Source organism: Cervus elaphus, chromosome 25 (genome assembly GCF_910594005.1).
Source record: "Cervus elaphus chromosome 25, mCerEla1.1, whole genome shotgun sequence".
Lineage (NCBI taxonomy): Eukaryota > Metazoa > Chordata > Mammalia > Artiodactyla > Cervidae > Cervus > Cervus elaphus.
In genome coordinates this window covers 37,216,154-37,229,542 of record NC_057839.1, presented here as the reverse complement: position 1 = coordinate 37,229,542, position 13,389 = coordinate 37,216,154, and the positions used below count along the sequence as shown (strand labels likewise).

Sequence of the window (13,389 nt, the reverse complement as noted above, 5' to 3'; positions counted from 1 at the left end):
CTTGGACAGAGGAGCCTGGTGGGCTATAGTCCATGAGGTCACAAAGAGTAGAACATGACTGAGTGACTGAGATCACGGAGCACAGACAACACGACTCGGTGAGTAGTGGTGCAGGTTGGGTGGGGATGGGTGGAGAAACCATTAAGTCTGTTCTAGACATGTTTAGTTTGGGATGCTTGTGATATTTTCAAGGAGAGATGTTGACTAAGTAATTGGACATTGGGCTCAGGAAAGAGATCTGTACCCTAAACATAAACTTGAGAGTTGTCAGAATATAGGTTAGATGACATTTCTCACCATGAGGCTGGAAGTGAGTGGCTGTCTCTGGAATAAGGCTGAGGACTGAGACAACATTTAAAGGAAATGTTACAATATGTCTGAAAGCTCATGGGGATGATTTTGTACAAAGGGAGATACTATTGATGTCGAAGAGGGGGCAGAATTAAAGGAGCAGTTTTTAGTGAGGCTGGAGCTGATGAAGCCAGTGTACAAGTGACCGGTTAGGTGCAGGGAACGTGTCGCCTTTAGCATTGTGGGCCTCAGAGAATTTGGCTGAATGGCTCTTGCCATTTACTTGTTGATATTCCTCACTAGACTGTAACCTCACTGAGGGCAGAGACCTCAGTAACTGGCTCTGTATTACACTATATCTCCCAAAGCAACACCTGGCCCACGTTGCAAACTCAAAAAATATCTCCTGTGTTAAATGGGTGAATAAATAAAAGACCATACTTGGCCAAGAATCATTCATAAATAAATATCTACTAATTTGTATTAAATATGGATATTAAAAACACAGATAGATACAACCAAACAAGGAGATTTTGGATATTTTCCACTTAATTTTTTTTGGCTGTGCTGCATGGTCTATGGGATCTTAGTGACTCAACCAGGAATTAATCCCACAACCCCTGCAGTGAAAGCAATAACTCCTAACCACTGGATGACAAGGAAATTCCCTGGATATTTTCAATTTAATAGTTAGGCCTAAATTTTCTATTAATGAGTGTTTGGATATTTTTCCAGATTGCTAAGTTTTAAAATAAATTGAATGATAATTGCTAACTTTTATGAGTGCTTAGTTTATGTCAGAGTCTCTTCTAAGTTTTACATTCATTATCTCATTTAATTTTTACATCAGCCTTGTGAGATATCTTCTACTAGTATCATCATACTTGAAAGATGGCAAACTAAGCCACAGTAACAATGAGTAATTTTTCTCAGGTTACATAGCAGCTTCTTGGTGGCAGAGCTGGGATTCAAACCCAGGCAATTTATCTCCAGAAGTGCCATACCCAGCTACCCTCTGGATTCCTAACTCCCAGTCTAGAATTTCTTAACTGTTAGAAAAATGAAGAATAAAGTAAATATGACAACTAGAAACATGCCACATAAACAGCCAAAAGATGAATGACAAAACTAGGAAAGATGTTTATTATTCATACAAGAGATAAAGGATAACTAATATATAAAGTCATCATAGAAATCTCTAAGAGACTCAACTGAAAAATGGGCAAAGAATATAGATAGTTCATGCAAAATGAAACAATCCATACATATAGCCTTAAACATATGGAAAGATGTATAGCCTGATGAAGAGAAAGACAAATTAATTCTATTCAAAGATACTATTTTTTTTTTTTTTGCCTATGAGTTCTGCAAATATAAAACTTGGCCTAGAGCAAAGCTTCAGAAAAACAAGTACTCAGCTGACAAAAGTGCAAAATAATACCTACCCATGGGACTGTGTGGCAATTTCAACAAAATCTTGAAGCAAAACCTTTTGACCCAGTGATATATTAATACCACTTCTGGGAATTAATCCTCAGGTACAATTATCCATTTTCAAAATGCTATATGAATAAGGATATTCATTGCAACACAGCTTATATTAATAATACAAAGTTGGAAACAACCCAAGTATTGGTCAATAATATACAAGTTCTCTGAACTGTATATCCATACAATGGAAAATTAATCATTTGTGAGAGGAGGAAGTTCCTTTCGACTGACACAGAAAAGTCTCCAGGATATATTGCAAAATGAAAAAGAAGAAAAGCAAAGTACAAGATAGTGTATATGATATAATACCTTTTATGAAAGAAAGGGAGAGAGTAAGATTATAGTTGGTTCTATGCTTTAATCCATGCAAAGACGTACTGGAAGCACAAACAGGAAACTAAAAAGGTGTTTGCCTGTTGGGAAAATGTGAGGTGAGGCAGGGTGTGTTCTAAGTACTTTACATGTAACACAAATCTCATGAAAAGTCAACACTTTTCAGTGTTTATTTGTTAATTTTTTGATCTTTGCTGCTGCTGCTGCTGCTAAGTCACTTCAGTCGTGTCCGACTCTGTGAGACCCCATGGACAGCAGCCCACCAGGCTCCTGTGTCCAAGGGATTCTCTAGGCAAGAATAGTGGAGTGGGTTGCCATTTCCTTCTCCATTTGCTCTTTGAACCATGTAAATATTTTGTTTTTTACAAATGAAAAGGAAGAAACTAACAATAGCTATTTATACTCATAGCACACTCACTGCGTGCTGGTCACTGTGCTAGGCACATTGCATTTGTTATCTTGGCTTTCTCACAGGTCACGTTGTAATTTCCCTTGTGCAGGTGCTAGGAACAGGTTTAGAGAAGTTAAGGAATTTGCCGAGGGTCACATAGCTAGTAAACTGTGAACCTCAAACTCAAGCTGCCTGGCTCTGGAACCTACATTATGAGCTGTTATACTATTGTACAGGGTTTTTTTTTTTTTGTTTGTTTTTTAATATTTCTAGTCTGCCTTGGGAGTCACAAGAGATGATGTGCCATGACCTAGTCTCATAGGCACGATTTTGTTTGCAAACAAATGATCACTGAAAATCCCCAGTGGTTCACCAGTTGCAATAGCAATCACTTCAGAGACTGCTTCACTTGCAGTGTCTCTCCCCTGAAGGCTGAAGTCCCTCCCCTCCTCTCCTAAACCAGAAAGCATATTGAAGTGAAAGGAATACCAAGGTTATTACTTGAAGGAACACTTCACATTTATTGAGTTCTTACAGCATGCTGGGCACAGATATTGTAAGTCAATTATAGGTATAAAGATTTAATGTCTACATCGAACCTTATTAGATAAGAACCATTATTTTCACTGGGGCTTCCCAGGTGGTGCTAGTGGTAAAGAACCTGCCTGCCAATGCAGGAGACATAAGAGATGTAGTTCAGTCCCTGGGTTGGGAAGATCCCCTGTAGGAAGGCATGGCAACCCACTCCAATATTCTTGCCTGGAAAATCCCCATGGACAGAGGATCCTGGCAGGCTACAGTCCATGCGGTTGCAGAGTCGGACATGACTGAATAAGCACACACGTGTGTGCGCGTGCACACACACACACACACATCGTCTTACAGATGAAGGAACCAAGGTATGCAGAGGTTGAGTAGCAGTTCAGAAAGGTTGGCCAGAGTTATATGGTTAGTAAGTAAGTAATGGCACCTCAACTTGAGCTTGAAAAGTCTGGCTCCAGAAGATTGCTCTGTTCTGATCAAATTTGTACTTTAAAGTTGCTTGCAAAATTCATTTCTTTGGCTGAACTATGTGTCTCACTCCATGACCAGTCTGAACACTCTGTTTGACTTCAACCCTGTATCAAAGGGCTGAGCACAGTGTTCGGAACGGGGCAGCCTTACCAGCCTCCTGAGGGCATGGCAATGAGAGTGACTGCAGGCCAACCCCAGCGAGTGGTGCAGCTGCTCAGAGCTGGGGGGCAGCCAAGGGGCCTTTCTGGTCCTCTCTGAAACTGCAGGGCATGACCAGAACCTACGGGATCCCAACTTCAAAGCCATGGAAGCCTTCCCAGCGGCCTCTCATTCTTGATCAGCAGGAGTCACGATCAAGGAATGTGGGTTGTTTAAATTATTTTTTAACTTAAGAAAGGGTCAGTACAAGAGGGCTAAAACAACTTTCAGTAACTGCCTTCTCCAAACTCCTTTGTACCTGATGCCCAGTAAATGCAAATAATTCTTCTTAGATAATATGGGAAGAGGTAATGATGGGATGAAGGAAAGCCTGGTGAAGCACTTCACCCAAGCCCGGGCTGGTCTGTGTAGCGTGTCTGCATCCCCTCCTGGACGATGCAGCCATGTGAGCAAACACTGCATGTCTGATGGGGCCCAGACAGAATGGTAGCCTCCACGCCAACTGGGAGGCAGGCAGTGATGTGCTTGAGATGGGCACCAGCACCCACATGGAAGTTGGTGAACCTGAGAGTCAAATGGGCTTCCCAGGTGGTTCAGTGGTAAAGAATCCACTTGCCAATGCAGGAGACCTGAGTTAGATCCCTCCAGGGTCAGGAAGATCCCCTGGAGAAGGAACTGGCAACCCATTCCAGTATCCTTGCCTGGAGAATCGCATGGAGAGAGGAGTCTGGTGGGCTACAGTTCACGGGACGGCAAAAAGTTGGACATGACTGGGCAACTGAACACCACCACTGAGTCGTATGACTGAAGGGAAATTGAATACAGGTCACAGTCACATTGGGCAGAGGGACAGTGTAGTTGATTTCCCCAGGCTGTATTGTCAAAGGGTGGGATATTTTAATACTGTCACCAGATGGGATCGTGCTGTATCAGACGACACAGGACTGTGCGTTCTCTAACCATTCTGAATTACAGCGTAGGTAGTTAATAAGCACATCTTGTTTGGTTGGTTTATTTCCTGGATTGGTTTGGAATGGGCTTCCTGTTCCCAATTAGGATCAGAGCAAAAGAAGAGAAAAGTGTCTTTGCTGGAAGCCTGGCCTACAGGTCTGCACCATGGTGATTCTTCCTGAATGGAAGAAAACACTCCCCTAAACCTAAGGACAAAATGTGTGCCTCTGGATACCTCTTGGGATGTCAAGGAAGAGAAGAAAAATGGCCAACCTCTGCCTGGTGTGGAGGCAAAGGCAGGATGTAGCCACTTACTGAGAGTGTTAGATGTGGAGGCAGAGTGAGGGAGAGATTTATTTCCTTACATAACTTCTCAGACCCTAGATACTGATGCGTGTGTATGTGCTAGTCGTTTGCGACCCAGTGAACTAGACCACCAGGCTCCTCTGTCCATGGAATTCTCCAGGCAAGGATACTGGAGTGGGTTGCCATGCCCTCCTCCAGGGGGTTTTCCCAACCCAGGGCTCAAACCTGCATTTCCTGCATTGCAGGCGGATTCTTTACCACTGAGCCACCAGGGAAGCCCCCTAGAAACTGATAAACCCAGGTTTATTATATCCTAGTAAAAAACAGCTTTGCTTCTTAAGTCCAGTATCTGAAGAATATCTCAGCCTTAACATTTGAGTAACTTGTTTAAAAGAAATCCCTGGAAACGGCAGCAGGTTTCCTGAAAAAACTCTGAAAGACATACCTGAGCTTTTTCTCATTCTTTTTCAAAGTTTAGATTCTCTGGTTCCATATCTTAATGTGAGTGAAAAAGTTTTACCTGCTTTGCTGCTATAGAAGCAGACCCTGAAATGGCAAAGCCCGCAGGGAAATTCCAGAGAGAGAGAGAAAATGACTCACCTGGGAGTGGGCCCCGCTCTCAGGAGACTTATTTCTAGAATGCATATTACAAAGGCGAACCTCTGGCCGGCAGACATTTTCACTAGGGAGACAGCTCCCGGAGTGGAATGGCCAGACAGTTCCTGGAAGACACTTATTTGCAAAGGACTGGGGAACAATTGTTGTTTGTTTTTGCTCAGGATTATCTTTAGAATTGGGCTTCCTGGGTGCCAAAGTCCAATCAAAGGAGAGTCATTTCGTAACTTGGGGCCTACTGTTTTTGGCCAAGAGTGTATTTATCAATTGTATATTCAAGCGAGGAGCCCGTGACTGCTAAATAGCTGAGATGTGTTGAAAACAAAAACCCAAAAAACAGACAACTCCAGTGGTTCTCATTTTCGGAGACTTTGGGAGGGATCATGTGGGACTGTGTAATTCGGGGAAAAAGGGTCTGTGGATAATTCTTACAGAGGCAGAAACTCAAAATTAGTAAAAGAATTGCTCTGACTAGAAACAGTTACAGACATAGCTGTTGCCCTCTGAGGATGAACTGTGTGGTATTTCCACATGGACAGATCTTAAAATGCATATACAAACTGACATCTTTTTATAAGTGAAGTGAGTCATTTTGAAGAATCCAGGTACATTCCCTAAGGCCTTTCCAATATCTTCCAGAAGGACATGGTGTCTTTATCTAAGAAGCACACCTGTCTTCAAGGTAGATTCTAAGATGGAACTACTTGCTCCAACCCATCAGAAAGAATTTTTTCCCCTCATTTTCACATTCTTCAGAACCTGTGAAAAGGGCAGGCTATTTTGGAAGTACTGGAGAAGGGGGATATCACAGTTGCTTTTAAAACACTGGTTGCACAAGAGAATGACTTGGGGGACCTGTGAATAAACACTGATGGCAGCCCACTGTCATCTGATACTAATAATTGATCCAGGATGGGATCCTGAATCAACATTTTAAAAAATTTTATTTATTTTTGGCTGTGTTAGGTCTTTGTTGCTTTGCTTGGGCTTTCTCTAGTTGTGGCGAGAGGGGGCTACTCTTCATTGCGGTGCTTGGACTTCTCATTGCAGTGGCTTCTCTTGCTGACAGCACAGGCTCAGGAGTTGTGGCACACAGGCTTAGTTGTTCCATGACATGTGGAATCTTCCTGGGCCAGGGATTGAACCCATGTCCTCTGCATTGGCAGGTGGATTCTTATCCACTGTGCCCCTGGGGTCGTCTTGCATCAGTATTTTTAAAATTTTGCTGGGTCATTCAAATGTGTGACCAGGGCTGAGATTTTGAATGATCACCTTGAGAAGAAACACAGGAGGTACAATATGTTATTGATGTTTTAAAAATTTGCTGACACTTAAGGGGACTTCATGGGCTTCCTTGATAGCTCTGCAGATAAAGAATCCTCCTGCAATGCAGGAGACCCCAATTTGATTCCTGGGTTGGGAAGATGCCCTGGAGGAGGGCATGGCAACCCACTCCAGTATTCTTGCCTGGAGAATCCCCATGGACAGAGGAGCCTGGTGGGCTACAGTCCATGGAGTTAGAGTCAGACACGGCTGAGCAACTAAACGCAGCATAGCACAAGCGGACTTCATAAGTATTCATTAATTAAAAATAAGCAAATTTCAAACACTAGTACTTACCAAGCCCGGCAAAACACAGAGTAGAGTTGGGGAAGTAACAAACATAGAGCTAGTTTTCCAGTACTGCCTACCTTTGGCATCTTCTCTATTATTTTACCTAGAGTAAGAGTTAACTACTTTCATCACCCGTTCTTGCCCGCTCTTATAAAAACTTTATTTTCTTTTTTATACAGAGCAAGAGCTTTCTCATGGGATTAGTTTCATCCATTCCTGAGTCTGCTGTGTAGACAATTTACACAGTCGATTATAGATCTTGCAGAATTATGTAGATCTTGCAGAACTGCCAAGTAATAAAGCAATTCGAACATGTGTGATGACACTTGTAACTACATTGACGAATAAATTTTGCCCAAAGGACTCTGCTTGGAAATACTTGCTAATGACAAGTGGGCTGTATCTAGATATAGTGTAAATCTTTCAGATATGATGGAGGAGTGCTGAACCCCCTCTCTTACATGGCCTCTCTGAACCCTGTCAGGTTATTTGTGGAAAGAAGGACTTGGAAGCAGGCATGGTAGAATGATGCTTTATGCTAATTAGACTTAAAGCTAATTGTTTAGACTTTGTGATAACTGACTCATCAATTAGATGTAACTGGAGATTGAAAGGGCTTCCCAGGTGGCGCTAGTGGTAAAGAATCCACCTGTCAATTCTTGAGACCTAAGAGATGCTGGTTCGATCCCTGAGTTGGGAAGATCCCCTAGAGGAGGGCATAGCAACCTACTCCAGTACTCCTGACTAAAGAATCCATGGACAGAGTAGCCTGGCAGGCTACAGTCCATAGGGTTGCACAGAGTCAGACATGACTGAAGTGATTAAGCAGCAGCAGGAGATTGAAAAATCCCCTCTCTCCTTGGAAACTGACTCACTGGAGGTGGAAATGGATGGGGGTATTTCTTAGCTGATTGGTTTAAATATTGAATTGCTCTGTAGAAGTTATTTTTTCCCACATGGTTCAGGAAAAATGTAATGAAGCAAAGCAAAGTATAATAATAATGTACTGTATTAATAATAATTATAAAAATATAGTATGTTTTACATTTTTGTAGCATTTTTTACTCTTCTTTGCCCGTAACAGCTATCATGCATCAGACATTTTTTGAAATGAGATTTGTGTTTCCATGTGTATCTCAAGGAAATGAGGCATCGTGATGCATTGGATCAGAGAAATGAAAATGATAGCATTTAAAATTTGTGTAACACTTAGTGGCTTCCAAAGAACAGGATGAATAAATGTTTATGGAACTTCTCTAATGTGCCAGATTGTATATGTGTCATCTTATGTAATCCTCAAGATAACCCATTTTACAGTTGAGGAAGCTGAGGTTCACTGAGATAACCTCATTTGTCCAGCATCACCCACCCTCAGTGCTGGGTAGCTGGCATTTGAACTTGGTGAATTTTAGGCTTTTCCCACCACATCATCAGTTCTGTTGGTACTATTCTAATTCGTCTGGTCTTGTGCTCAGTCGGGTCCAGCTCTTTGCAATTCCCTGGACTGTAGCCTGCCAAGATCTTCTTGGTCCTCAAGGAACATGAGATTTCCCAGGCAAGAATACTGGAGTGGGCTGCCATTTCCTCCTCCAGGAGATCTTTCTGACCCAGGGATTGAATCCGTGGGTTTCATTTTACCACATGGGTCTTCCTTTACCTTCAACTTGTTGCAGCCTGCCTTTTACTCCACTGAAGACCTTCATATTACTGAGTCTGAGGTACATTTTTCTGTCCTTGTCTTTGTCTCATAGAAGCATTTGACCCTACTGGCTGCTCTTATGCTTGAAAGTTCTCTGTTTCTTTGGCTTTTATGATACAACATTTCCTGTTCTTCCACTTTTCATTTGTTAACTCCTCTCCCTTGACGGTCAGGGAAGTCTGGCGTGCTATGGTCCTTGGGGTCACAAAGAGTCAGACACGACTTAGTGACTGAACAACTCCCGTGTCCATCAGATGCTCCTGTCAGATGCTCCTTGTCCATCCAGCAGATGCTACTATTCCCTTGGGAGGAGGGGGTGGGGGTGGGGGAATCTGTCCTTTGCCTTCTTTCCTCAATCCTTACCTACTCTTCTTATCTACTCTTAAGGTTACATCCATCATTTAGAACCAGCAGTCTCAAGAGGTGGTCTGTTGGAACCAGAAGTCTCAAAAGACGGTCTGTTGAAACTCCTTTACCAAAATCTTCTGGGTTCTTGTTTTGAAAGTATAGATACCTGGAAGTGATCATTTTAAAAGATGTAAAATATATTGTGTTACTTTCCAGCTTAATAATCTTCAAGTACTTCTAAGAAATGGATTTTAATTTTTTTGTGTTAAGTTGAACTGATCATGTCTAAAATCAAATGTAAACTTCTTGCCCTCTCTCTGTCAAGGAAGTTCTTATTATATTCCTTATTTCGTTAATGAGTCACCATTTCCTTGTTTTTCTGTTTCTATATCTCAAAGTCATCTTTGTATTTTATTGCATTATGATTCTGATAGTGTATGAAATATTAAGCAGTTACTTCATAGTTATTTTATAGTTAGCGAATGATCGGTTGATTTCATTTGTTTCAGTTATTTACATATTTGACTTTGGAACGCGAGACTTTGACAAAAAGGAACTAGTGTTTGAGGACCAAACTATATACAGACTTATTAGTTAACAATATGTAAACCCAGGTAAATAGAATAAGGGATGATGCTTTGCAAATCTTAAATTCTCTTTAATTTTATCTTTTAAAATCATGCTTTCTTGACACTTCACAATTTCAGGGCTGTTCACTGAGGCATGCCTAGGGAGGATGGTAAAATACAGAAGCAATTGATCACCTGTGAATCTCAAAGCAGTGTGGACAGCACAGGTGATAGTACAGAGAATGTTGTTCCTCAAAGATTATAAGAAGGAAGGAACTAGAAGTGAGAGGAGCAGGCTTGGAGATGTGTGCTCTGAGTCCTGTTTCAGGCCAGAATGAGGCCAATATGTTAAGCAGATTGAGGTCAAAGACAGATGCTTCTGTCCTTGCCATTTTGAACTCTGGGAGAACAACTTCCAGACTTTCTCAGTTTGGGGGAAAAAGCTAACTTGAAATAAAAGCGTTTGTGCTGTGTGTTTGAGCAGAGAAGGAGCGTTTGATCTGGCTTTCTAAGTTTCTTTGCCGTGTGTCACAGCGGGTATTTGTTCCCCTCTGTCCTGAGGAGGTTCCCCTGGAGGAGGGCATGACAATCCACTCCAGTATTCTTGCCTGGAGAATCCCCATGGGCAGCGGAGCCTGGGGGGCTACAGTCAGTCCATAGGGTCGCACAGAGTCGGACACAACTGAAGCGACTTCGCATGCATGCATGCATGTCCTGAGGAGGGATGGGGTGGGTAGTGTCAAGTTTGCTGTGTCAAGGGCAAAGTGACTTTGGAGGTGGGAGCAGGGATAGGAAAGCATTTACAGTCGGATCTCAGGAGTCTAGCATTAGTGAGGGCCAAGGTGAGGGTCCAGGCAGCAGGGTGGTCCACCAGGTCCTATAGACTTCCCCAATTTCATGAAGAAGAACAGATCCGACATTCTTCAGTCAACAATTCTAGCTACAGATACTAAGATGTTAGTGCCCAGGTAAATGAGATATTACAGCATAATGCTGTAAATACTGGAAGGAGGATTGTTTAAGGACCTGACTGAGGGTCTAAACTTCTTTCTCAACACCTCCCTCCACATCTCCCAGAAAACTAAACAGCATCGTGGAGAAGAGCAGGAAGAAGGGGAAGAAATCTAAAACACTGTGCACATATGAAAAAGAGATAGTGTTACCTGGCACAGAAAGCCCGAGGACTGGATTGAGGTTCTAGGACCCGACTCTGTATCCAGGAGAGTGGAGACTTGTAAGGAAGATCAGATTCATAGGAATAAAAGAAGGAGGAAAGGAAGGGAGGGAAGGAGAAAGAAAGGAAGGAAAGAAGAGACAAAAGAATGTGGATACATTTTTCTTTCTGCACTTGAGTGTGAAAGTGAAAGTGTTAGTCCCTCAGTCGTGTCTGACTCTTTGCGACCCCATGCACTGTAGCCCGCCAGGCTTCTCTGTCTATGGGGATTCACCAGGCAAGAATACTGGAATGTGTTGCCTTTTCCTTCTCCAGGGGATCTTACCAATCCAGGGATCCAACCCAGGTCTCCTGCATTGCACACAGAGTCTTTACCATCTGAGCCACCAGGGAAGCACCTGAATATAGTGTAAGCAAAATTTTGTCTTCTCTAGACATGTTTTACTAATCCTTCTTCTCTAGGGATGGGGCTAGCCCATAACTATAGATGATTTAAGTCAGGAACTTCATCTTGTTTCTGGTCCGGCATTGTCTTCATTTTTTACCTCTCTACTGACTTGAGCTTTTCCTTGTCTTGGGGTTTTGTATAACTCATTGATGGACTGTAAGAAATCTTCCTGCTTTGAGTTCACCTGGTCAGTTTCCATTCTTTATAAGTCTAGAGTTTGTGTTTGTCAAATTAGAAGTTGAAGAAAGTTGCCACCACTGAAGAACTGAGGAGGAGAGAGTAAGAAAGCACTATAAAGGAAGAACAATTAAACCATCTGTCATCAACCCTTAGCTTTGATCCACTTCATGAAGAACGTGATACGTTAACTGGATGTTGGGTTGTAATAAAATTGTGCAATTTTGTAACGGTAGTGCTGTTATAAAATGTGTGAACTTATGTGAACAGCTTTCTTCACTGACTGTGAACCATGCACCTGGTCTGACCATGAGATGAGGCAGGAGAGTTTGCTATTTACAATGTAGAAGAAATTGGAAGAAGATTACTCACAACTCATTACTCACTGTGAGCAGTCTGATTAAAAATACTTCAACATGCTGATGGGAAATATCTGAATTAGAATAAACTGAGCTTGAGGTTAAGTTGGTTGTTGCATTTGTAACAGCCAAAAATTTACGCTTTGAAGTGATAATTTATTTTATCCTGAAAAATGAGCTCTGAAAGAGCCAAAGGAAAAAATGCATGAAAAAAATTTTTTTTTCATTCAATTTTGTAAGCATTTTGGTTACAGGATGTGGAAGAGGAGAGAACTACTGTAGAGAGAATACAGTCTGGGTAAATATAAGACATGCCAGTCTAAAGACAATGACACCAGTTTTTGGAGGGAGTGGAGTGGGTAAGTGGTTCTCTCGAGGTTAAGTGCAAGGACTCTGGGCCCGGGGTTGGGTTTCCACTTCAGCCACTTCCTGGCTATGCGACTTTGGGCAATGACTCAAGTTCTTTGTACCTCAGTGTCCTTTTCTATGAAATGTTTGCAGTCAGTAGCAGCAGCCCACTTCATAGAATCAATATGAAATTAAATTGCTTATTGTTATGCTCTCAGAAGAGCTTCTGCCCATGATAAATGCTGGGTAGGTGTTTGCTGTTATCATTCCACGACTTCTGTGGACCATCCCTGAATCCACTATTCGTGGTTTTCAAGTCTGGTAGTGTTGTGCTTGCGGTGAAGTAAAATGAATAATTGCAAAGCTGTTTAGAAAGTAATTACTCAGGAGTTTCACAGTCCTCCCCTCAGGATCCCTTCAACTGAAAGGGCACATCCCTTTGAGTTCAAATTAGGTTCCTATTAGCATTAAAGCCTCCCAGGCAGAGACTTGTAGTTCCCCGCCCCTTTCTGTTTTGTTCTGTTTGGTAACCTCCTGGCATTAACACACAGAGACTAGTCCTCTGCATTCTTTAGCTTCTACTTGCTAGTCAAAGTGCCTCACCATTAACTTTGCTGAATATGCACTCCAACTGTGCTGCTCTTCTGCCCTGAGGGTGTTGTGGAGTCAAAGACTGCCTCCACCTGCATTGGGAGGTCAGCCAACTTGGGGTTAAACAATGACCCAGGCTTGTGGGAAGCACATTAGCTAATCCATCATCCATTTCTAAGCTCTCTGGCCAGGACTGGCTTCAAGACCATGTGAGACAGCCCAGGGCTCAGCACTCAGGCAAGCCTCAGGCTTGGGTTAATGCTCCTGCAGCTGCCATCTTGAAATTCTGAATTTTACGCTGGGATGCTTGCTTTGAAAAGTTAAGTTTGATGGTAAAGTGGAACATGTGCACAAGCAGAAGAAATATGCACTGTGTGTTCCTCCTTCCATGGCACCCCATTTGCACAGAGTGTTTATGTTGCCCTGTGAGCATAGGATTCAAGGATTCAAGTGGATTTATGATGTGTGGGAGTTCAGTGAATCAAAGTAAAAGTGAGTATAAGGTGAGACA

At 42.3% G+C, this 13,389-nt stretch overlaps 1 protein-coding gene across 1 annotated transcript in view; it reads right to left on the bottom strand.

Annotated features, from left to right (window-relative positions):
• The window catches only part of C9 (complement C9), a 64,473-nt gene extending 58,793 nt beyond the window's left edge, over positions 1 to 5,680 (bottom strand). Inside the window, exon 1 of the mRNA XM_043887802.1 lies at positions 5,537 to 5,680. Within this exon, the coding sequence (XP_043743737.1) occupies positions 5,537 to 5,613 (77 nt within the window). The 5' untranslated portion in view covers positions 5,614 to 5,680. The remainder of the gene's footprint in view (positions 1 to 5,536) is intronic.
• Between the last annotated feature and the right edge of the window lie 7,709 nt (positions 5,681 to 13,389).